This window comes from Echinops telfairi, unplaced genomic scaffold (assembly GCF_000313985.2).
Source record: "Echinops telfairi isolate 266 unplaced genomic scaffold, ASM31398v2 ScPeMD7_7469;HRSCAF=8507_0, whole genome shotgun sequence".
NCBI lineage: Eukaryota > Metazoa > Chordata > Mammalia > Afrosoricida > Tenrecidae > Echinops > Echinops telfairi.
In genome coordinates this window covers 68,265,498-68,292,558 of record NW_022111372.1, presented here as the reverse complement: position 1 = coordinate 68,292,558, position 27,061 = coordinate 68,265,498, and the positions used below count along the sequence as shown (strand labels likewise).

Below are 27,061 nucleotides of genomic sequence, written 5' to 3'. Positions count from 1 at the left end.
CGGGATAGGTCCATGTAGCTTCTCCTTGGGGATGTGTTGTAGGAAGTCAATCTTGCAAGCTGAAGCAGGGAACTGCTAAGGCAGCTGCACCCGGTGCAACCATCACAAAACAAGAGACCCGAGAACTAGAAAGGCGAGGCTCACCACCCATTTATCCCTCCTCCTTTTAATTAGCCCCACATGTGATTATCGGCCAGGCTGGCACAATTAACTAACTCAGACAAGTTTATCGATGATACTCTGAAAATGACCGTTGCCATGTCTCTAAGAGATACCTAAGTTGTTAATTCTCCCAATCTCACAAATATGGTAGAGAGAAATAAGTAAAGTAGACAGTGGGAGAATGTATTCATTTCTTCCCAATTCTTCTACAAAAGTAGATTTTCCTGTTTAATAGGTTAAGAGGTGAAGGGAAATATGTACCTGCCCCTACACCTCCTGGACCCCATCACCCCATCAAGAAGATATATCTCATAGCAAGTATTATTGTATATATGTTTTTTGGGCAGTAAAAAGTATTTTCTTAAAAGTAGTGGCCATGATCATATATGTTTGGAAAATGCTAGGTGAAAGACACAGATGCATAGTGAAGAGTCATATCTATGCTAATAGGGACATCAAATTTACTGGAGAGTAGAGTATCGTACTATGAACCCAAATCAAATATTCCTAATTGAGAGGCCCATTATTTTTAGTATCTTGTGAAATCAATGCTCCCTGAAGTACCTTTTTAGAAGCATTGCTTTTAGAGTGCTCCCAGATAATATCCTCTTCCTTCTGTACCTTCCTCTCCCTCATTTTCTTCCTACTATAACATTTTAATTTCCGGTGGTTCTCAAATTTGGGCAAAATATTAAATAATTACTGAGATAGAATATGTGGTGAAAAGAGAAAAATGTTTATCTTAAAAGTATAGTTAATAAAACTTAAAGGCATATTTAAGGAGGAAATTTGTATGAAAAATATCTCTAAAGAATAAAAAGTATTTATTTGGGGATTTGGGTGAAATTTCTTACATGGCATTTTTACCCAAGACTTTACGCAGGAGTTCATCATTTGTTGTGTGGGATTGTGCGAATAGGGTGTGTGTAACACCAGTACAGAGGATTGGTGAGTTTATTTAACCCTCCCTTGTCTGTAAGGAAGAGCCATCTTTGAAACAGAAGTAGAGAGAGAAACCCCACGAATCACGGAAGGAACATTCAAGATCTGTCAAGTGTCAGAGATCACCAAGACCAGATGGATAAGAGACTTGGCATGGAGACTCAGAGGAGCAATGCCAAGACTATTGGGTATTTTCTCCTCACCCGTCTCAAGACTATGGAACTCTGGGACAGAGTGACAGGGAGGATGACTTCTGTGCCCATTGAGGCCAAGGCCAAGGGATCATATAGTTGAGAGACTGAGGGCTAGAAAGAGACATGTCTAGCATGTGGGTGAGAGGCTAAGAACTGGAGAGAGAGTTGTGGCTGCTGTTTGAGGAGACTAGTAAGTGTATCCTACATTTGCTGATACAGACTTGTAATCTATTGGCTTCCCTAACGGGCCCCTTTAATTGTCCCTATTTTTGAGTATTATCTAGGAGTTCTCTGTGGCCATTGCAAAGAATTATTAACCCAGCAAAGATGCATAGTGGCAAGGGAGGAACTTTCAGTATCAGAACTGGTAAAAAGGATGGAGTATGGAGACATGTTTGACTTTTGCCTCCTGGTAATATGGGAACCAGAATAGGTTGAATATGTTCAGCTCCGTTGCTGCAGCGATCTGCCAGGCAACATCCACTCATTGTAATTTGAGACCATAAATCATAGATTAAAACCTCCTAACATGTACCTTTCAATTTATTACATCTGTTATCTTATCAGAATTAGTGGAAATTAGTGTGTCAACCTTAAATTTAGAGCTAGATTTTGGTTTGATGCCTATTCCAATTTAAGTAGCTATAAGCAACATAGGGCGTCTTGGTGTATAGTGAGGTAAGCACTGGCCCGCCAAGTACAAGGTCTTCAATTAAACGCATCAGTTGCCCTATTGGAGATGCATGATTTGTAATCTTGGAAACCCTATGGTAGCAATTCTATTCTAACTTCTAGGGTCACTGTGAATTGGATTCAACTCAGTAACAGTGGAAGTATGCTTTATTATCTACCTACCACAAATTAGGGTGCATTTTACATAATAATTAGTAAAATATATATAATAATATTGAAACAAATCTAGATGGACAGAGTACTTGGTAGGGTCATCAGCATGCGAGAAATGCTCAAAAATTGTGTTAATTACAGACTTGGTCCTTGCAATTATTCTGTGAAGTTTCTATGTCATATTAAAAATCTGAAAATAAGAGTGATTCACTTAAACGATCTCCTAATGTCACACATGCAGACTTTGACCAGCTTGGAAGAACCACTTTCTTATTACAGACATTCTTTGTGGTTGTTCTTCCCCAATTAAATTGGTGGATGCGAAACAACTGTTCAGGGAACGCGCTTTTCTCTTTGAGTAATTGGAATGAGTAGCTGTCCATTGCAAAAGGCACCATTTGTCATGGTACCTTTACTATTTTCTATTTATGATTTTTTTACTGGAAAAGCTTGCACTTTACACAGGTCACAAAAGAATATCTCAATTAATTTCCACCATGCAGTGTGATCTCATTGTCTCTATGTCAGAAAGGAAACACATGTCATATTTTTCCCAAAACTTCAGCTCTAAGAAGTCCAGTGTGGAAAATCAGTTACAATTTCAGCCTCCACAAATCATTTAATCTTTCCGCATCTAGCACTCACCTCGAAGCGTGTCTAACTGGAGGTTAAGTTGTTATAAACTTTCTAAGAATTTGCTGGATATCCACTGATAGCTCTGTGAATCCCATTTATTTAAGTCGTTAGCTAGATAGATAGCTCCTTAGCAAAGGCCAGGGAGTATTACTCCAAGGGAGCATCTACATAAAAAAATTATAGAAGCGATTTTGTGGAACAACTCCCTTCACGAGGCTGCAATTCCTCTCATCTAGACGTGGTGTCTGAAAGATTCCAAAACACTTTCTTTATCATTAGCAAATGTAGTGTTCTCAGTAGCCTTAACAATACATATGAATGTCTATTTTAGAAACTACATGACTTAACCAACTCCCTATACCTTGTAGAATTTGAATCCAAGAACTCTATTTGTATATATTTCATACTGCTGTGAACTAGTCTGTATATAAAAATGTTTTAATATCTAGTCATATATTTATGAGTTCACCTTAAATTTGCTTGGAAATTGTACTCCTTTGGGATGGATCAAAGTGAAAAAATGTATTCATTTGTATTTTCAACTAGAGAATATCTGAGCAAGAGTTATTTTATTTATTTAGATCCCAAGGTGAAGTCCTTTGTTGCATTTTTAGACTCTGATGATGGGCTCAGAATAATGAATCACATTACAAAAGGGCACATTGAGCTAAGTATTTGTGGTGACGTTTTCAAACGGCGAGAAAGAGAAGCTAATGTGCTAATAAAGAGGAGTGTATAATAAGCACAGATAACTGAGATAATAGCAAATGCTCACTCTGTGAACTTAGAATCCCATCATTCTCTTGAGATTGTGCAACTATTGAGCTTCCATTTCATCTGAACGTATTCTACAAGAGGAATGCTCTTCATTACTTTCTGAAGCAGGTAGACTGGTGTTTCAGGCATATGAGTTTTCAGTATCTGAAAGGTAGTGTTAGATATAAAATTTTCCACAGATTAAATTTAAATACGAATTCATTAAGATTTATTTGTAATTCATTAACGGTGGAAAGTGTGTCTTGTCTGGAAGTCAGACAACAGCTCCAAAGGACATGCAAAAGACACTAATGTTATAAGGACACATGTTAAAGAAGAAGCGGCAGCGACATTGGGCAGTGGTTGGTTACTTCAAAGTTACTGCCTAATGTTGCATGTTGAGAAGTTTTGCTTCCAGGTTATAGGCTGTAGCTGAGGCAACAAATTTGGTTTTGTCTTATGGGAAGGTCAACGCATTAAAATAAATAGAAATTACCTACATTTAAAATTGATAAAATGAGGCTTAGAATCTTGGGCCTATCATAATCCAACCACTTGTCTGTCAGTGTGACACATTGTGGGTGACGTGTGTGTTGCTGTGATGCTGGAAGCTATGTCACTGGTATTTCAAACGCCACAAGATCACTCAAAGTGAGCAGAGTTCAACAGAGCTTCCAAACTAGAACAGATCACAAAGAAGGAATCAACTGCCCACTTCAGAGGAAGTAGCTGCTGAAAACCTTATGGAAAACATGGAATCTCAAAGACTAAATGCCTAATGAAAGGAAGCAGAACATTATCGGAGATCGTACGGGAAGATGGGCCCTTCAGATGTCACTCAAAATGTGACTGATGAGAAGCTGCTTTCTCAACGTGGAGTCACCTAAAGGGATGTGAATGGATTAAAGCCTGTGGGAATGGGGAATTTGGGATCTTCATTTGCTCATAGGGAACAACTCAAGGTAAGAAGAAACACTTTGAAAATCTATTAATAATTCCAACTTGGAATATATGAAGTTTGAATCTAGGAAAATTTGATGTCATCAATAATGAAATAGAACACATAAAGATCGCGATCCTATGCATTACTGAGCTAAAGTGAACTGGTAATGGCCATTTTTAATCACAAAATCATATGGCTTACTATGCTGAGTGTGTTAGTCTTGGTGGACTAGAAAAACAAATTCAGGAAGATTCATATGTGTGTAAGAGAGAACTTATGTCAAAGAGCAAATGTGCATTAAGAAAATATCCCATCCAAGTCCACGTCAAGTCCATAAATTCGACATTAGCCCATATATCCATTACCAGTCTATAAATTCTTCAGATTCACACAGCATATGCAATGACACAGAATTCAGGAAGAAAGATGACAGACCAGTGAGTGCAAAGTCTTGTGTATCCAGTGGTGATAAGAGCCTCTCAACACTGGCATGGATCTACACGTGGATCCTCCAGCTCAAGGGCTCTGGCTGCATCAGCATAGCGCCATCTGGCTTGCAACAGGAATGTCTCAAAAGGAGTCTAGACTCCATCCCTTCTCAAGTTGACAACCTATTATGTAACTACCACACTGAGATTGATAGTCTAGAGAAATGGCATTGTCAGAAAGGACATTTTAAGACATAACTTGAAATACAAATGCTGTCTGTGATAGGATTATATCTATATGCCTTCTAGGAATCCAACTAATAAAACTATGAATCAAATTTATGCGACCATCAAAGATAGTGATGAGGAAATTAAAGAATTCTACCAATGTCTTTTGTCAGAAATTGTTCAAACTTGCAAATAAGATGCATAGATTTTTATTGGTGATTGGAATGCAAAGAGGATGGAACAGTAGCTGGAAAATAATGGTCTGGGTCATGGAAATAAAACTGGAGATCATATGATAGAATTTTGCAAAACCAATGACTTTTTCTTAACACAACCTTTTATTTGAGCAACACAAAAGGAAACTGTACACATAGACTTATTCAAATGGAATGAACAGAAATCAAATTGACTATATCTATGGCAAAAGACACGGGAAAAACTCTATATCAGCAGCTAAAACCAGGCCAAGTGCTGACTGCCGAAAAGACCATCAATCACTCATATGTAAGTTCATGTTGAAGTTGAAGAAACTTAAAACAAGTTCACTAGAGCCAAAATATAATCTTGAGTGTATCCCAACTGATTTTGGAGATTATCTCAATAATTGACTAATTACATTGAACATTAATGCCCAAAGACCTGGTGAACTGTGGGACGACATCAAGAACATGGTTCTTGAAAAAAGTAAAAGGTTTGTAAAAGACAAGAAAGAAAAGATCAAAGTGGATGTCTGAAGAGACTTTGAAACTTACTGTTAATCATAGAGTAGCTAAAGCAAATGAAAGAAATTGTGATGTCAAAGAGGTGAATAGGGAATTTAAAGGACAGCTTGAGAAGATAAAATCAAATGTCATGTACAAAATGTGCAAAAATATAAAGTTAGAAAACTAAAGGGAAGAAAATGCTCAACGTATCTAAAACTGAAATAACTAAAGACAAATGTTAAGCTTCAATTTGGAATACTGAAAGATTATATGGGAAAAATATTGAATGCTTCTGGAATCATCAAAATAAAATAGAAATAATTCACAGGGTCACTGTACTAAAATGTACTGGTCGGCCTACAGCCATTTCAGGAGGAAGCATTTGAGCAAAAGTCAATGGTCTGAAAGAAGATTAAGCTGCACTGAAGGCAATACAGAAAAAATACAGCTCCAGGAATTGAGAGTATTCCAGTTGGTATGTTTTAGCAGGTTGGTGAAGTCCTAGATGCACTTACTTGTCTATACTTGAAAAATTAGAACAGTTATTAGCTGACTGGGAAAGACCTAGAAAAATTAGAACAACTATTGGCTAACTGACTGGGAAAGATCTAGACTTGCACCCATTCCAAGGAAATGTGACCTGCCAAAATGCTCAAATAATAGAATAATATCACGAATATCTTATGCAAGTAAAATCCATTCCTTTACCTTGAATAAATAAGCCCTCTGGTGTTTTTATGGGTTACGTGAAAAAAATGGATCAAGCAAGGTTGTGTCACCTGCATATCACAGACTGTTAATAAACCTTTCTCCAATTCCAATGCCCAGTTCTTCATACAACCTGATTTCTCTGATTATTTGCTCAGCACACAGATTGAATCAGCATGATGAGAGGTTACAATCCTGTTGCAGACCTTTCCATAATTTAAGTCACACAGTATACCTTAGTTCTTTTTGCACAGCTGCCTTTAGATCCATGTACTAGTTCCACAAGCTAACATCCTTTATCTTTGACTTCATCATTTCTTCCATTTGCCTTAGCTACGCTATGATTAAGAGCAAGTTGCAGTGCCTTCTGACATCCACTTTGATCTTTTAGTTCTTTACTATCTTTTTAAATAACCTTTGTCTTTTCATATATGATGTTTCATACCATAGCTTATCCAGTGTTGTGCCATTAATGTTCAAAGTGTCAAATCTGTTTTTCAGATGTTTTAGAAACTTGGATGGAATCTACTCTAGGTCATATTTTACCTCTCATAGACTTCTTTTATGTTACTTCAGCTTCAACCTGAATTTACAAAATCAATTGATAGTGTGTCCACAGTTGGTCCTTGCCTCATTTTAGCTATTGATAGTGAATTCTCCATTGTCGCTTGCCCGATGTAGTCAGTGAGATTTCTATGCTTTCTATGTATGTATATGTGATAGTCTGGGTACTTTAGAGAAACAAATTCACAGGAACTCATGTATAAGGGGGAGTTTTATATAAAGGATAAGTGTGGATTAAGAAAACATCCCAACCCAGTGCTGCCCAAGCTCACAAGCACAACATTAACCCATATGTCCTCCACCAATCCACAAAGCCCTCCTCCATCTCACAAAACACACCCAATGATGCCGACCACTGGAGGAAAGTCAAGTCAGTGAACGTGTAAATATCTTAGCGCTGGCAGGGGTCTCCACACGGCTGCTCCAGCACCCAGGGCTGCATCTGGGTAGGTCCATGTGGCCTCGCCTTGGGGATGTCTTGCAGGAAGTCAGCCTTGTAAGCTGAAGCAGGGAACTGCTAAGGCAGCTGCACCCTGGTCCAACCATCATAAAGCAAGAGACCCAAGAACTTGAAAGGTGAGGCTCACTGAGCCATTTATCCCTTCACCTTTCAATTAACCCCACATGTGTTTATCAACCAGGTTGGCACAATAAACTACCTCAGAAATTATACTGAGGTTATGTTGTTAAGAAAACCACCTAAAGGAGATTCATTTTGATAAAGAAGTAATTGGTCTTGCAAAATTCTATCATGTGATCTCCAGCTTCACTGCTATCACCAAACCATATCTTTCAATTATTATTCCATCCTCTTTGTTTCCAACTTTTGCATTCCACTCACTGGTAATTATCACTGCATCTTGATTGCATGTATGATTAATGTTGGGAAATTCTTCAATTTGTTTCTTCATCACTTACTTTTGTGGTTGGTGCATAAATTTGTAGGATTATTGGTGCACACTAGTTGTATTGACTGAATTTCTTTTTATTTGAATAGATATTATCCTATCATTGAAATATCCTTTTTGACAATGAATGCACTACCATTCCTCTTAAGTGTATCATTCTGGATTATGATTATCTGATTCAAAATGGATAATACCTCTCTATTTCAGCACTAATGCCTATGAATCTATTTTTGTGCATTTCATTCATTTTTGAAGACTTGAATTTTTCTAGACTGATACTTTATACACTTCAAGGTTCAACTATTAATATATGTTTTCAGTTACTTCTTTTCATTTGGAGTTAAGCCCCATCAGTACAGGAAGATCCCAAAGGCTTTACACATCATTATGGTCATCTCTACTTTGAGCAGACAGCTCTTCCTGAATCATATTTAACCTTCCAGCCAGAGATATTCATCTTCTGGTACTATTGATGACAATGTTCTGTGGCTATTTGTGAGGTTTCTAATAGCAGACAATGTTTTGCTGCTAATCATAAGGTTTTCAGTGACCAATTTCCCAAAAATGGACAGTCTATTCCTTCACCGTGGTCCCATTTAACCCTCTGAATTTAAAAGCAGCTGTGAGATCCCATAGATCATCTTAATCTTCACATTACCTAAAACAGTGCTCTAAGCATAATGATGATTAAAAATAATTATTTAATTATATAATGAAGATAATAGAAAAATGAGTCTAAAGCACAGTATAACATAAGCATGCATCCAAATGGAACCTACTCAAACAGTACAAACTCTATTATTATATTTGAATTGAATAAGAGAAAAATTAGGCACCTAGGTGGCACAATGGATAAGTGCTTGGCTGCTAATCAAATGATTGATGGTTCAGCCCCACCCAGTGGCTCATGGCAGAAAGCTCTGTTGACCTTCTCCCATAAAGATTAGTGTCAAGAAAACCCTATTCAATCTACTCTATCACCTGGGGACACTTTCAGAGTCTACCTGTAAGCATACAACTAAGTAAAAATTAGGATGATGAGAGAGGAAATAGGTGAAAGTATATCTGACTCTTAGTTTTTTTCATCTTCCTGAAAGTTTTTCACCTATTGAGAGGAAGCCCTTCAGACTAGTGGGTGCTCATAGTGGACCCCATAACTAAGCTAGAAAATCATCCTTTTTATTATTTCAGGGACTCAATGAAGACTAAAAACTTGAATGATTTAAAGTTTAAAAGTATTTCATTTTTAAATTAAAGCCTGAACAACCTAAATCAGCATAAGATGTAAAAAGTGTTTTCATGGCAATTTAATATCACTGTTTAAAAACATCATTTTTTACTAATGTTGATCATCTCTTCCTAAGTCTGAAAAATTCAAGCTTAAAAAAAAAGATGGACATTATTATTGGATGTAATTTTAAATTATATTACTTTTCTCTTCCATTGTTGCCTGTGTTTTGCATTCCAAATTATGACAAAAGCAGGGCCAAACTAATCTATAAACTATGACTTTAAATAGCTTATGTTAAGATGAATCAATTGAATGAATTTGAAGCGGCTGAAATAACCACTTTGGACTTGGTTGGCATTTAAACCTTTGAGGCTTCAGGAATCACTGATGCGGTACTTTAAGAGGATTTGATTTTATAGGCTCCTCGGCCCTAGAGTTTTTAAGTATACAAAAAGCGATGTGGCCTGAAAGATAAGACTGGCATCAGGCTGACACTGTGAAACCGCTTTGCTTTTAAATGGCCTGTTTCCAAGTTTGAATCTATAATCCAGTGGTAGCAAAGCTTTGGATTTACTGCTAAAGATGAAAGATGTTCCAAAGCTATTACCTTATAATAGAAATTGATAGATAAGCAGGCCAAAGAAGTTTAGACTCTGACCTAAGGGAAAGCAGAGAATTACATTAAGATAATCATCTTGTTAACTTAATGCCTAATTAGAATTCACCTTTAAAAAAATTAGCTCATTAAGGTCAAGGTGTAGATTTTCATTTACTTACAGCGGGAGTAAAGAAGTTGCTAAGGTTCTTTTGATTTATTTTAAATGGTATGCATTGTAAACTTTGATTTATACACATTTAAAATGTGCGGAAAACTCTCAGAGACTTGAAAAATCAGAGGGAAAGAATCACAAAATAGTATCACTTACAGAAGTATATCTTTCTTTCATGGCTTGATTTTTTGGGTTTTGTTTTCCCCTAACATAGGGGAGCTTATATCGTCTTTTGATATTCTGATCAAAGACATGGGAAAATAAAGAAGATGGATATTAATCGGTGTCTTGTCAAATTGAAAATCAACCATTTTTAGTCTTTAAAAGTCTGCCATCCTTTCTCTATTTTAAATTAGACTCGAATTAAGGATATTCTAATTCAAAATATCTCTGCCCTAATCTAAATTAGAATAAAAACAAAGACCAAACTAATTTTTGAAGCAGTGGGACATTAAGTAGCCGTACTCTGAGAAATGAATGCAGAGAATTACTGCCACCATGGGCTTTGGCAAAGGAACGATTGCGCGGATAGTGCAGGACAGCCGATTGTTTTTTCCGTCGTACGTAGGGTTGCTATGGGTTCAGAATGGACTTGATGAATGGCACCTAACAATAACACGGTATCATGGAATTAACCAAAACGGAGTTATCATCAGAAACAAACAAACAAACATTACTACTTTCACCTTTTCAGGAATAATTGCAAAAAAAAAGTTGTATTTTGAAGAGACTTGGTGGTGAAAGCAGTATGTGTTTGGTGGCTAACCTGAAGATTTGGCAGTTTGAATCCAGCCTGTGGGTCCACTGAAGAGATGCCATAAATGTTGCAACCAAGAACACATAGCTCAAGGGCAACTACCAACAATTGGCCTTGGAGGCAGTGGGTGTTCCGTTGGAGGTGCATTGACCATTGTCAATGGTCACTATCCTTGCCTTAGCCAAGCCTTACTCAAACAAGTGTGAGTAAATCACTCCATCAAATAGAGGTTAGAAGGAATTCATTAGCCCACTCAGGAAACATTACAGATTTAGGAGAGAATCTTTACTCATCAAAGAGTATCCAGTGATATTGGGCAACTTGGAAGAAGATGGGGTACAGCTTGAGAGGAAAGGAACTGGCATACATGTGACAATGCACCCAGCTATATCAGTCTACACTGAGTGTGGCTTCTAGAACACCTTTCGTTCAATCAACTCTAAATCAGCCTCATACATAGAGAAGTACAGGCACGAAGCCAAATAATTAAACTAAAACACATGATTTGGATTTAATTATCCATTTGTTTTAGAGCAAAATATAATTTCATAAAGGAAAAAGACACATTTGAAAAATGAGCTCATTTATTTACTTCTCATTGTGAACCTGGCTTTCTCAAAAGATAAAGAAAACAGAAATTTAGAAAAACTAGGTTATATTGCCATAATATGTTTTCCAACTTCAAAATTTTAAATCTGAAATTTCACTGGAAGTCATACAAAATTAATGGTATGAGATTTTAAAAGCAACTTGTAAATCATTATTTCAAAAGATCAGAAATTTCAAAGTATAGTAAACTTAAAAACTTATTGTATATAGTAAACATAAAAATATAGCTATGTAATGATTATTTTAATTCTTAGTATTTTTATTAGTGTATTCTCTGGGTTATCTACAGAGATTTCTATTTTGATCCAAATGTTTCAGAACACTCTTTATTGATTTCTGTGTGTGTTTTCTTTTTGTCTTTCATCTAAAATTTGTAATTGCATTCATTCATTTCTTGCTTATGTATTTGGAATCAAGCAATATATACACTGATTAGCGGTGATTCAATAGTGGGATAAAATTGGCACTGTTCATTAATTCAAGCAGCTAAAATCCAGTAGGAAAGACAGATGTAATAATGAACAATAACAAACTGAAGGCACTTCAAAAAGGGAAAAGCATCTGATTCAATAAAAATTCAATAAGAAAGAAATATGGTTTAGCATTGAGCTTGGCTATGAATTCTAAGTAATACACTCATTGATTAATGTCAAGTACCAGGATAGTCCCCCATGGTTTAAGTAGAGGTCCTGAGAACAAGAAATTGTTGCAAACCTAAAGATCTATTGCAAGTGAGATAAGAACTGTAAAGAAGGGCTCTTCTCTGCTGTCCCATCAAACAAAGTCATTTATACTCTGTGCTTTAATAAGAACAGATATCAAGGACAAAAACACCACAAAGAAGAAATGGTGATTATTATGGTGAACATTTTTATCTTCAGTTGTTACAGTACTTTTATGTAGACAAGCATTCGATTAAGAATGTCTGTTGTTTGTTTGCTTGTTTTGTTTATCCACGTATATTTCTTCTAAAATATAAATAAATGATGAAAACCAATTGCCGTTGAATCTTTTTGGATTATGATTAATACATGTATGTCAGGACAGAGTGTGCTCCACAGAATTTCAGAAACAAATTACTCGGCATTTATTCCAAGGGGCTTCTTGGGGTTGAAATCTTATCCTTTGGTAAATCATCAAGCACGTAATAATATGTATGTCATACCCTTTGTTTGAAATCCTATTGCCCTCAAATCAATTCTGACTCATAGTGACTAGGATAAAAAGCATGGGGGTCTAACCTAGTGCCCTGCGGCAGGAGTCAGACATGCCTCTAGAGGCCATCCTTCTGTATTTATTCTGACGCCAAACATGCTTTTTTTCCCCCCAGTGGATTATTTTCTTTAAAAAAAATCATTTTATCAGGGCTTATACAATTAATCACAATACATAGATCAATTGTGTAAAGCACACATATATTTGTTGCCCTCATCATTCTCAAAATTCGCTTTCCTCTTGGGTTCCTGGAATTCGCTTTTTCCTTTTTTCCCCTCTCCCCCCTCCCCACTGCCCCCTCCCTCATGAACCCTTAATAATTTATAAATTATTATTATATATATATATATCTTACACTGCCCGGCGTCTCCCTTCACCCACCCTTCTGTTGCCCATCCCCCAGAGAGGAGGTTATATGTAGATCCTTGTGATCAGTTCCCCCTTTCTACCCCCTCCCTTCCCTCCCGGTATTGCCACTGTCACCTCTGGTCCTGAGGGATTCATCTGTCCTAGATTCCCCACGTTTCCAGTTCCCATCTGTACCACTGTGCATCCTCTTGTCTAACCAGGTTTGCAAGGTAGAATTGGGGTCATGGTAGTTGGGGGGAGGAAGCGTTTAAGAACTAGAGGAAGGTTGTGGGTTTCATTATTGCTATACTGAACCCTAAGTGACTCATCTCCTCCCCAATATCCCTCTGCAAGGTATGTCCACTTGTCTACAGATGGGCATTGGGTCCCCATCACGAGCCACCCTAATTAACGATGATATGATACACACACACACACACACACACACACACACACACACACACGCCTTTGGTGTTTGAAACCTGGTCCCTTCGGCCCTTCGTGATCACACATGCTGGTGTGCTGCTTCCATGTGGGCTTTGTTTCTTCTGGGCTAGATGGCCACTTGTTCACTTTCAAGCCTTTAAGTCCCCAGACGCTATAGGTCTCAATAGTCCGGCACCATCAGCCTTCTTCACCACACTTACTTATGCACACATTCGTCTTCAGCATTTATGTGGAACTTTTACCCCATCATAGGGGTCAGAATAGAATTGCCCCATAGATTACAAGTTGTAAATGTTTACATCAGCCTGTCCCAGATTTCCCCCACGAACTAACTGGTGGGCTCAAATCACTAAGGAGTCACTCTTTCATTGTTGTTGTGCTTCCAGAGATCCTTTGCACTGAGATAAAACTCTCAATTTAAAAGTATGCACACCAGTTTTTGGTAGGATGTCATGCGTTATCTTTTCTCTGTTTTAGGAGATTATGTGATCATGGCTGTCTACTTTGAGCTGAGCAGAAGAATGGGGTACTTCACCATCCAGACCTACATCCCTTGCACACTCATCGTGGTCCTATCATGGGTGTCTTTCTGGATTAATAAAGATGCAGTGCCAGCAAGAACATCTCTAGGTGAGATACACGCCTTTCTGATGTTGATTCCAAAATATATAAAGTACCCAATACAATTACTTATTTTCTTCAGTAAGTGGATTTGCTTTAAATCCTGCCAACAATTTCTATGAAATGCCAGTGCTTTTTTTTTTGCTTTCTGTTAGTTTCTAATTAATAAATTTAAGTGTTTTACATGTATTTTTAACATTATATACAAGATGGCTTCCAAAGTTCATGGAAAAAGGAAATAAAAAGATAATGGAATATTCTATGAACTTTTAAAAGTCTCTCTATATATCTGTCTATCATCTATCTATCTAGCTAGCTAGCTATCTAGCTATCATCTATCTATCTATTATGTATCTATATCACCAAGGAGCAGAGCTGAAAGTAACAAGGGTCTTCCTCCAGAGTGGCCAAAAAGTCTTATTCTAGATCTAGCACCTTAAATTCCCATATATAACTTCCCAAACAATGAAAATATAAAATATCTCTTTGTTTTAGCCAGCCCCTTGTATAATTTCTGTTATGGCAAAATTGGTTAAATAAAGGCACGAAATGTGAATTTTTACCCCACATATACATATAATGATAAAAATTCCCTTTGATATCTCTAAATCAGTTTTCCTTATGTGTGAAATACATTTAATTTCCTATGCTAACCCTGTGAGATTTTACTAAGGCTAAATAAGGTATTCTTTGCCATATTAAGTCTTAGAAATGTTAGCTGTTATATTTATTTTATGTAACAAGTTATTAAATCGGAGGGTAGAAGTGATTATTGAGGAGAAAGGGAAATAAAAGAAAAAGGACATCATTTGCATATCTGCCCTATTCCAAACCTAATTTAGTTTTCCATCTGTTTTGAAATGAAGTTATTTTGACTTCTCCTGTTATATTCCATACACCGTGTTAACATTAAATAATGCCGTACACTATTTAACATTTATGTCTTGTGTAAGGCTACATGCTGAAACAAACCCTAAATATACTGAAACTATTACTTTAGGACTATTTCTTGTCACTATTATTAGAATGTATTGCATCAGATGCTTAGCTGTCTGTCTCAAACATCAAAATGTAAATGCATTTTTCATCTTTAGCACAGTGTTTGGTTCAATAACTGTTTCCTCAATGATTGTTCAATTAACGTATGCTCTTATAAATGGATTGTGTAAATGAATCAATGTGAGACATTCAATTTTACATCACTCACAAAATATTTTAAGGAAAATATTTCACTTCTATTTTTCTTCTTGAACCACAATTGATGTTTGTCAAACTCCCACCATGGATGCTGTGGTAGGTCATTTCATTCATTGGCTCATTTGCTTACTGCAAAAGGAACATGGTGTAAGAAAGAATGAATGTGAGTTGAGAACTAAGGATGAGGTCTCTAAGCAAAAAAGAAAAAAAAAAATCCTAGTCTTTGATCAAAAAGTCTGGTAGAGTAATTGTTAAAAGCTCAGCTGCTAACCTATAAGTCAGTTATCTGAACCCATCAGTAGCTCTTGTGAGTGAGAAAGACCTGGAAATCTGCTCCCATAGAAATTTCAGTCTGGGAACATTTTATGGAGCCATCCTACTGGGCATCCTATCCTACAGCATAAGTCGTTATGGGGACAAGCACATTTTCCTCCCAAGGAACAGTGGTGGGTTTAAATTGTCGGCACTGTGGTTAACAGTCCAATGCTTAATGTTCCTCATTGGGGTTCAGGTCAGACACCTGAGATCAACATAAAGCCATCCTCCTGCAGTCTACTTTTCCATGTTTGTAATGACATTCTATGTAGCCCAAATAACATCTTCCTGGTTTGTAAGATCAATGTTTAATCTATATATCAGAATTTGTTTCCCCTGAACTATTACTTGCCAGAGTTTTTAAGTTAATTTATCCATGGTGTATATATTACAGATAATGATATTTTCATTGTTCTTATGCCAAATGTGGCTTAAGGGCTGAAGAGGTAATGCACCTCAAGATACCAATTTAGGGTTTAATTTCTCCATAAAAATATCAACTGTTAATTAGGTACAACTATAAATGCTTACATTAAAAAATGCATAGATATCCCAAGATAAGTGGTTATTTTGTGCATTTTTTTTAAACAAGCAGACTAATTTTACTTTGAAATAAGTGTTAATAATATCTTGCATTTGTTGAAACTCCAACGTGATGCATGCTAGGTAATTTAAATATCCACAAGAACCCTATCAGTTAGTTTATTTGTTGTTTGGTTCTCTTTTTCTCTTTGAAGTTGAAAAACTCAAACCTTCTCAAGGTCCCACCATGACAATATATGTCAGTCCCTCAGACCCACATTGTATCCCAGTGTCAAACTGCCATATGAGCAAGGCAAACAGAATTTATTAGTGTTTATTTGCTAATTGGTAGTAAATAATTTCACATTTTACCACATTTCAAAGTTTCTGCCTCTAGACATGGCTTTCATCTGTCTTTCTTACAGCACTTTATTATAGAATCAAAACCTCTATTGAAATGAATAATCAATGATGGGAAGATAATGCCCAGTAAGCAAGGTAAGCATGGACTTATTTGTGCTTACTTACTGTCCTGGAGTAAACTGATCACTGCAGATTAGGAAGTAAGCATCTTAGTCCATGCTTACCTTGCTCATTGGGAAATCCACCCCTCAACATATGTAGGCAGGAATCCACACAAGAGTCCCAGAATCTTGAGATCAGAAGAGCATGTGGGAGGACTCTACAATCAATAAAAAATAGCTCAGGAAAAAGGCTGTGGCTTTCAAAACTATACGTCCCTTAAATAACTTTCGTCTTCCATTTCACCTACACTTGTACTCTTTTTCTGTATAGAATTTAACATACACAAAATAAACTCAAGAAACTTGTTATTAAGATTAAATTACCTAATTTAAAGCTACGTGGGTCCCTGAAAACCTTCCAAAATGACTTTGAGGGTTCATAATTTAAGACATTCAGAAAACACATACTATTTTAAAATATGTATTTACATACTCTACCAGTTACTCACGTCTTGTTTTTGTTTGGTATCCTGGTGTTGATTTCAGCTCTTAGCAACAACACTACAAGCTGTAGGACTTAAAGAGAAATAACAACAGCCATTCTGCTTTATAGGCTTCCCCGCCCACCCCCATTTTCCTCACGAACCGGTTCCTGATTCTTAGTCCTCTGAGTTCCTCCTGAGCTTCCATTTTAGGCCAATTAGCTTTCGGGGAAGCAGATTACCCCTGGGAAACATTTTGGCCAGCAGTATTAAATGATGGACCCTCACCCTCTCAATCCGCATCAGAACTGTAAACCAGAAAGCTAGAAATGGTAAGGGCAGTAATGGAAGGGAAACAATGCTACCAGTCATGAGTGCAAATGATAGAAGGGTAAGAAATGTTTGGCCTTAAACGATATTGTCCAACAGAGGAAAGTGGAATATAAGACTATTAATATTAATATCATATTGAATTGATATAATAATTATATTCATTATTAATGACATATTAATACTGATAAATTGCTTAAATTAGGGCAGAACTGCCCAGAACTTTTTCTAACACTAAATTAAGGCAACACAGCTTCTATGGAAGGAAAGCCATCGATTGTTCCCTGGTTGAATCATATAGGCTGTCTTAGCTGTTTCCTGTCATTAAAAAAACATTGGGGAGGACCAGTTTACCTGACAATAGGTAAAATAAGGCATTTTGTCTCCAGACATTAGTTTTATATTCAAATCCTTCTTCTTTCCTGACTATTGAAGACAGAGCTAATCCGTCAGACTTATTTTTCTGACATATAAAACCAAGATGAACACGCCAGCTGGGAAGATCCCAAGATACAACACACTGTATGTCTTTGACAAGAGCCCTCAGCACACACTGCTTAATCAACCATGGCTTATCCAAAGATTTCTGGTTTTGACCCACCATCCACTCTTATGGGAGAGATACATATTAGCATACTTGCTTAAGAGCTGGTTATTCAACAGCAATAAGTTTGTTTGTGTTTGTTTTTAATGTGCTTAGCAGAATACCTGGACTAGAACATTTTTGAGAAATGTTAGTTATTACATTACTTTCAAGATACTGTCATTGTACAAAGCTCTAAAACTTTGTATTAATCAGACCATGTCACCCACTTCTTCCATTTCCTAAAAACCCCAAACGCACAGTCGTCAAGTTGATTCTGACTCACAGCAGCGCTTTACCTCAGGGTAGCCCTGCCCCTGGCACTGTGGTTAGCGACTCACTGCGTGGTCCATGATGCAGCCAGTGGGCCTCCCTGCTCTGGTTAGCGCTTCTAAATAATTTCCACTTGCACTTTGAGTAAAATACAAACCCTTTATATGTGCTGCATAATATATAAGAAGGATTCAGAATTTTTCCATGAGTGTTCTCAGCCCTCCTCGTAACACCTATTTAACTAATATCACCTCAGCTAGTCTGTCCCTCCCCATTGACAAGTAGTCTAGCAAGCCAATGGAGAGGCCAACTTTCCCTTTCTCAGAATCCTCCCTTAAGTACTCTCCTGTTTTAGTAGGAAAACAATTGGAATGTTTGCAGATTTTGAGCTTCATCTTAAACGTAACTTCCTCAAAGAAGCCTCCTTTCATCATTCTCAATGCTTATCATTACCACTATTCTACATGGCACACACCAACTTTTGCAACTATATGTTTTAAAAATATGTATATACTTAACTGATAGTGTATCTCTCCCATGAAAACATAATGCATACGAGAGACGAGAGCAGGTGACATGTCGATTTTAGTTTTCAGTGTATATCTGGTGCTTGCAGCGGTGGCTGGTGCATAATAGAAAGGAGTAACTTCCAGTATGCTGCTTCCAGTATGGGTCTCCTAGCAGAAACACCGCAAGTAGCTATTTCTAATCAACATTAATTTATTTCCTAAAAGTTTAGGAGACTAAACATCTAAATGTAGGGCACTTGCTCAAAAACAAACACAAGCCTTTCATTCTCTGTAAACTCTAGCAGAAATCCTTGCCACTTTTCAGCTTCATTTCTTTAGTTGCTTGGTGATCTTTACCCTGTCCAGCGTCTATCTTCCTGCATATATACTTATTTCTCTACTTATTTGGCTATCTTCTATCTAAACAAAGATTAGTTTCTAACACCCTCTATATTGATATTTCCTCATCAACATAATAAATAAAACCCTAATTCCAAATGGAATTACACCCACCCATATAGGGTTAGGATATGCAACATCTAATTTGGGGAGCACAATTCAACCCAGAACAATTTCTTTTCAAGTATTGAGGTTGCCTATGAAAAACTACAAACCCAATTCTGTTGCATTGAGGCCACGTTACTCCGCTTGGCGGTGTTCTCACACAATCTGCTCTATTTTCCCTCTATTCAGGTATCACTACTGTCTTGACAATGACCACCCTCAGCACCATTGCCAGGAAATCGCTCCCCAAGGTCTCATATGTCACAGCGATGGATCTCTTTGTGTCTGTTTGCTTCATCTTTGTCTTCTCTGCTTTGGTGGAGTATGGCACCCTACATTATTTTGTTAGCAACCGGAAACCAAGCAAGGAAAAAGACAAAAAGAAGAAAAACCCTGTATGTATTTTTTCCCTTTGATTCCGTGATAATCATATAGAAAGAGCACTTGGTTTTGATTGGATTTGCTCTGTGTTAACTTATCTGCAGGGCAAGCTTCAGCTCTCTGGCATCCAGATGAAACTGAAAGCGTGAGTGTGAGTGTGAGTGTGAGCATGAGCATGCATTATGGAGAGAGGAAGGCAGCTATTCCTGAGAAATGCATCTCGGATACTATTAGAATAGTTTTTACTAATTTCCGTTGTCCTGCTACCTTGAATATAGTATTTTAAAATCACTAATTCTTTACATTAAACTTTTCAGCCAAGGTGTTCAAGACAAAGGTTCTTGAACTTTCAAGCATGGCCACCCTTATGTAAATGATGCAATGTGTTGTATGTGTGAATGTGTGCACACACTGGTGTGAAAAAATGTATGTGTTTCATACTGAGAATGTATCTGATGTGTTATGAAGGGACATGGCTCACCTATGGTTTGGGAAAGTTACTTAACCTCCCTGTGTTCTAGGTCTCTCAAATATGAAATGGTTATTCCAAAAATGCATCTTATGGGGCTCCTGTGAAAAAGCAATGTGCTCATGGGGGTAAAACATATTATGGAGTTTGGGGCACATGGAAGCTCTCATCGTTTGTAGCTAATGGTAATAGTTGATACCGATACATGTATTTCTCATGCTGAATTGATTTTAGTTTCCGCATGATTTGGAAACAGGTAAGATGACTTCAGTTTGCCACTGAACTTCTAACAGAGCCTACCTGTGTAAAGTAATTGTATTTTACTGCTGATGTTCTCTAGTAGAACAACATACCGGGGTCACAGGCAGTCCCATCACTTTAATGGTTAATGTACTTCCGAGAGAAGATGAAGAGTTGTCCCTATGTTCTTGACTTGGTCTTTCCTGGGCTTCTGCTCTAAGCATCCTGAAGACTTCATGAGTAGCTACCTTTGTAAATTACGACCCTGGGGACTGATTTATGATCAGGGAGTCTTCCTGATTCTAAGTTATATTTCAATTCAACCGTGGAAACCTCTGTGAAGTTATACAAGTGACCGGTTTTCAATGCAATACTTAGTAAAGGTAAAGAAAGACGCTCCAGTATCCGTGGTTGTTTTTAAATGCTTGTCTTTGATGTTTTAAATATCTACTATGCCTTGTGCAGCCCCTCCTCTCCTTGTCGACTTTTCTGCTTTCGGTCCATCTTCTCTGTCTTCTTTTTCTTTGTCCTGTTACTTCTCATGTGTCGTCCCTACTCCTCTCTTGATTTCATTGTCTCCAGAGAAGATGACTCTGTTCACAGTAGGCGTTATTACTTGCTCCCAGAAAGCTTGGACAAATTATTTGGAAAAAAACTTATTTGACTCCTTCCAACAAGTATGCCATTGAAGAGTAGATCTGGTTGTAGAAATGGAAAGACTTAGGTTCCATAATCTAGGGCCATCCAGATGGCAGAAGATAAAGAGGAAGCCGTGGAAAAAGAAGTTAAAGGATGTTTTTTTTAATTTGAGCCGCAAAGAAATTTCATTTTAGCCAGTCTTTGAAGCCTATTAAGTAATTTATCCAAATTAACTGGTGGCGCTGTTAGGTGAGCATTGCAGTTCTGACTACAAGGTGGTGGTTTCAACCCTCAAGACTCTAAGGAAGAAGTAATGAGGCTGTAAAGATATGCAAAGCCTCCAACACCCTAGGTAGAGTTGGTAGGCGTTGATGTGCATTCAGTGATAATGAATTTCCTTTTGTATTTGGCAAGAGTGTATGTCTTTAGTAAGTAACAAAATTTTTATTGGCAAATTTGTCAAAACTCACCTATTGAGGCCTCTTTGATGATAATTAGAAAAGTAATCATAATATTAGTACTATGAACAAGTACTAATACTCTTACAATTGAACATCACTGGCTTTTACAGTCAGATAATTCTGAATAATTTTAATGAAAATTTCTCTTAAAAAATCACAAAATTTTATTTTATGACTTTAAGTATATACTTTATCCTAGGCTCAGTACTGTCCTTTTGTGTTTATAATTTCAATTCATTTACTATGGTTTCAAATGTATTTTAATTTATCTTATTTTGTCTCTCTTTTATTTTTTTCTTTTAACTTATTTTCTTCTTTTAATTTTTATTTATTTTTTAAATGCGATTCTCTTTTCTGTCTACAAACCCAAAGCTTCTTCGGATGTTTTCCTTCAAGGTATAATGTTTTGGAATGGAAATTCACTGCATGCAACTGCTGAATTTAACTATTAATGCTTACATGGTGTTTTGTTTTTATTTATGATTAAACATTTAAATATTTTACTAGAGAAAACACATGCAAGATATTATAGGTTTTATAGATATTGACAGCTGATTCATCCATATTGTGCTAATCCACAGAAGTTTTGGACTTGCATGAAGTTCCAATACTATATAGCCCTGTAGAACATCCTTAGTTAAGATACCCTTTTTAAACATCAAAGCCAGGACTGATGATGATTCTCATATGAACATGGGACCTACTTGCACTAGCTTCACCAGTACACCTGCCCTTTAGGATTAAAAAAGTAACTGTTAATACTAACTTAAGATGGGATTGTTTTGTAATAAGTAGATTTGATACTCTGAACTCTACTTTTCAGTCCTATAAGAATCAAGCTCTTTTTGAAAATGTTTAAGTTAAAACACTTATCCTTTACTTCAGAGGTGATCACTAGGCCTAGACACGTGCATTTCTAACTCAGATACATTTTTTCAGAGATACAAGTATGTATATTTATATTAGCCTAAAAACATAGTCATCCAAATCAACATTTACTAAATCTATTAATTTTATTGCAATTTCACAATTGGTTTGGTAGCAAAGATGAGACTAGCATGCATTTAATTGCTACTAGCTTCTTCTTAACTGATAAAAAGAGTGACATTTAGGCAGTAATATTTTGTGTAACATTTTATTCATAAGTAAGCTGACATTCTGCATCTCAAGTTGGTTAATGTTATGTCAAACATTATATGCCCTTAAAACAAAACAAAAAAATCAGATTTTTATGGTATTAACTGCCAATTTTCTATGAATTTTTGTACTTAGTTCTTCATTTTGTTTTGAATTTTAAATAAAAAATATTTTTCTATTAATATTATATTGCTCAGTGTAATAGAGTTTACAATTTGCCTAAAAGTAAGCATGATAAAAATTTGGTTTTGAAATGGATGCATTTTTATTTCTATGTCTTACTCACATGAAACACCATTACATGCCTTCATATTTCTAACTTCATACCTACCAGCTACTAGAATAAAGTGCCATGTAGTTGTTTGATTTGAATTTTTAAATTAAAATTATTTTGTTGTTGTTTTTTTCTGGTGTTCAATATTCTTGCTAGAGCTATTAGCTTGGTGGTATTATTTTCAGCTGCACTGCTTAAGCTCAAAATTTGAAATTGGCAAATGTGCTCTTTCTGATTTCAATTTCACCATTGTAGATCACGATGTCATAGCAATTTCCTGAGTACCCATTTTCAGATGTCATCATTCACATGGGTGATATTGTGGACCAAAAGTCTAGGATCTATGAAGTGTAACTAACTCTTCTTCCTCCCCTTCCCTACACTTGTCCCAGGCTCCCACCATTGATATCCGCCCACGATCAGCAACCATTCAAATGAACAACGCTACACATCTTCAAGAGAGGGATGAAGAATATGGGTATGAGTGTCTGGATGGGAAGGACTGCGCCAGCTTCTTCTGCTGTTTTGAAGACTGCCGAACAGGGGCCTGGAGACACGGGAGGATACATATCCGTATTGCCAAAATGGACTCCTATGCTCGGATCTTCTTTCCCACAGCTTTCTGTTTGTTCAATCTAGTTTATTGGGTGTCCTACCTTTACCTGTGAAGAAGAGAGGGTATTGATATGAGTCTTATCCACTGAATTTCATGGAGAGAAGATGTCATTTCTAAGTCCACTTAATATCCTATCCAATAAGGATAATTGTGATCTGAATTTGTTCTTGTCTTTATGAGTAAATTGTACTAATGTCATATTGTCTCGGCCCAACTCTCCTTTGGTTATTGTAATTTGAACTTCAATGTTTGCTGCATTTGAACCTGCAAGGCAAAGTGTGACTAGAGCAAGAACCTTGAAATTTTGACATATGATATTATATAGGAACAGATATTTAAATAGTGAAAGCCAGGAATATTTAAAATGGTGGTATCCTAACATGATTCATAATACAATTAGATGAAAAAAGGTACAAGAAATGTACCTTATGTTCATTTTGGGTCAAGTTGTGATAAATCTGATATCAATAGTATACTTACATGAGAATAATCCAAATGCTCTTTAAATGTAAGAACCTAGACTAGAAATCTATTACACCTCTCTCCCAAGATAGGAAGACATTTTTCATCCTATGACATGTACAATGATGTAAATATATCAATATCTTAGACTGCTTCAAGTTTAATGCATGCATCTCGTTACAACCAAAAATAAATGGATTGAAGTTATCATCATAAAGAATTGTCTTTTATTTTGTGTCTTTGGGATATAAAAGAAACATGAATATAATTATAAGGTCTGGGGTTTGCAATTAGAGGGAGAAATTTTTGCTGCCTTCACCCTCCTGCATGGAGATTCGAATAGCTTATTTTAAAATTTTATATGACATACTACAGCATTTTAAATGAAATACAGATTAAATAATTTATATTTGCCACCTTTAAATATGCCCATTTTCATAACTAATATATAAAATAATTGTACAGGTTTGCTGTTGTTTTTCCTTCCTCTTAAGATGATAGGTCATATAATAAAATGTATTCTTTATCTCAAGATCTGCTTCTAGTGATGTGAGTGCCTTGTGGGCAGACTTCTTGTCATTTCTTCTTTCGGTCCTCAGCACCTAGCCTAGTGCCTGGCACATGGTTGGTGCTCATTAAATGTAGTTCGATGTGAATTCACTCATGGACTCTTGGTGAATCTCTCTATTTTGACTTGGAACCAATGATTTATCTTGTGATGTAGGCATTTTCAAAGGATACTATATCTTTAGCAAATAAGCAGAAGGCTTCAGAGAACAGTAGGTATTATTGTTTATTATAAAAATTTTATTTTAAGTAAAATATAAACAGTGCTGTTTTTAAAAAGCAATGTTATGTCTACTGTTTGTGTATAGAGATGACTCTACTGGGCATAATTAAAGTTGTGTTTTTTATAATTTTCCCCCAGAAGTGGAGATAAGCTGGCCCTGATAAATCCACAATTCTATATATATGGAAAACACACACAAAATTAATAGTCGATTTTTATTCAGACTGTAGTATTCTATAATATTTTAACTAAAATAATGGAGAAGTTCATATAAGGAAAGTTCAAAAGTTCATGAAAAAAATCCATTCTTTCAATTCTATTGTTTTTCACAAATTTTTGAAGTCCCATCATACAAGGATGAGAAAACAAATTAATGCTTTCATGGAGAAGTAGCCTCTTTGGGTCACATCATCATTAAATGAAACTATCATCCTGGGTCTCAAATATTAGCATTCAAATCCCATCTTCCTGCACTTATACTACAGCTTTATTTTTAGAAACTGGCATCTGGCAGTTATTCGTTATGGCCATCATTGCTCTATGTCAGAACTAAAGCATTGCTAGCATAGATTTAATACAAGATCCTGAAACAGTACAGAATGAGAATGGTTTTGCGAATGTAATACCACTGAAGTCATCACCATGTCATCTGGATGAATCTTGAAACACATCTAGCTGTCGATTTTACAAACCTTTTAATATACTAGTGCTCTAGCATATAACCTCAAATATATGTAAATAGAGCTCATTATTTTCTTGTTTGTTAACTGTCAAGATAGTACATGTTGACTCTGGGAGAGTTGCTGGCAAATTTTAATGGTGAGAAATACATTATTATTGTTCATTCAAAATGTGTCTTATAATATGGACTCTTGCAATGCTAGCTTTCCAATGTGTGCTTAGTATTGGCAATACAAATAACTATTATATATAACCTGACTAATTATCAGCTGTTTCCTGTCTATGTATTTGAAAACCGTTTCACAAAGGAATTGCTTAAACTGTGGACTTTTACAATAAAAATGCTGCTTCACCATACATAATGACTTCTCAGTGAATTGGTTGGACTGCTTTGACTTGCATTATGACCTGGTTTTCTTGTGTTATTCCCTACTACAGCATTCACTTTCAGTGATCCCTAGCTGTAACCTGTGATTGTGTGTTTGGTAGAATGGCCTTGGTCACTTCAAATAATCAGGTATGTGTTTGCAGTGGAGAGTGGAGAAAAGAAGGCAGAACTAGCATAGAGTAAAGTTCAAGTCCTCAGTACCTCAATTCACTTGATGTGATCAAGCATTTGGACCTCTCAAGAAGGGGTGGGACCCCAATGCTTTTTATGCCAGTGGCCAACTCACTGAGTTTCTCTGAGCCTCTGCTTTACAAGATATGCTGCTGCTGTTGTTATTAGGTGCCCTCAAGTCTGTTCTGACTCATAGGAACCTTCTGTAAAACAGAAAGAAACACGGCCTTGTCCTGCACAATCTCCAAAATTATCATTATGATTGAACCCACTATAATTGTAGCTACTTGTCAATCTATCTCATGTAGAGTACAGGTTAAGTATAATAAGGTCTCTCCTTGTATTAGCCGCCACCCATGTAACAATTTTGTGTTAGTCCAGGTTGACTAGAGAAACAAGTCCATAGAAACTCAGAGGTGTGTAAGAGAGAACTTTATATCAAAAAGTAATTGTATATTAAGAAAACATCCCAGCCAAGTCCAGATCAAGCCCATAAGTCTGATATTGGCCCACATGTGTGATAGCAGTATATAATTTCCTCTTCAGACTCACACAACACATGCAATGACACCAAATGCAGGAAGATAACAGTGGCTGGAAAGTCTTGTTGATCTAGTGGCAGTAGAAGCATCTCAACGCTGGCATGGGTCTCAACGTGGCTCCTCCAGTTCCCGGGATCTACTGTAGTTCCATGTGCCTTGTAAGCAGGAAGACAAAGCAGAGAGTGTGTCTCCCACCTCTAGGGTCGAAGATAGGAGTTCACAGAATCCTAAGGAGGAGGCCATGACTACATGGAGGCCTCATTGACAGGCTACACTCCACCCCTTCACAAGTTGACAGGAGATTATGTAACTTCAAAAATCGGTTGCACTCTGGTGAATTGCATGTAGCTATGATGCTGGAAGCTATGCAATATGAATTTCAAATACTAGCAGTATCATCCATAGTATTAAGGTTTCAGTGGAGATTTCACAATAAGACATTATAGGAAGAAAGGCCTGCTGACTTACTTTCAGAAATTATCCATAAAAATCCTATATATAACACAAAATAGTGTTCTAAATAGTGCTGGAAGATGAGCCTTCTGTCTTGTAAAGACTCAAAATACACAGTGGCCGAAATATTGGACAAGAACATGACAAATTGTAAAGATGAC

At 36.6% G+C, this 27,061-nt stretch overlaps 1 protein-coding gene across 2 annotated transcripts in view; it reads left to right on the top strand.

The window, feature by feature from the left end:
- The window catches only part of GABRG2 (gamma-aminobutyric acid type A receptor subunit gamma2), a 155,728-nt gene extending 130,025 nt beyond the window's left edge, over positions 1-25,703 (top strand). The window contains exons 7-10 of one of the 2 annotated variants that reach the window (XM_004696769.2): positions 13,874-14,026; positions 19,386-19,591; positions 21,759-21,782; positions 23,190-25,703. In XM_004696769.2, the coding sequence (XP_004696826.1) occupies positions 13,874-14,026; positions 19,386-19,591; positions 21,759-21,782; positions 23,190-23,465 (659 nt within the window). In that variant the 3' untranslated portion in view covers positions 23,466-25,703. The remainder of the gene's footprint in view (positions 1-13,873; positions 14,027-19,385; positions 19,592-21,758; positions 21,783-23,189) is intronic. The other variant, XM_004696770.2, reaches the window with a different exon arrangement.
- The last annotated feature ends 1,358 nt before the right edge of the window (positions 25,704-27,061 follow it).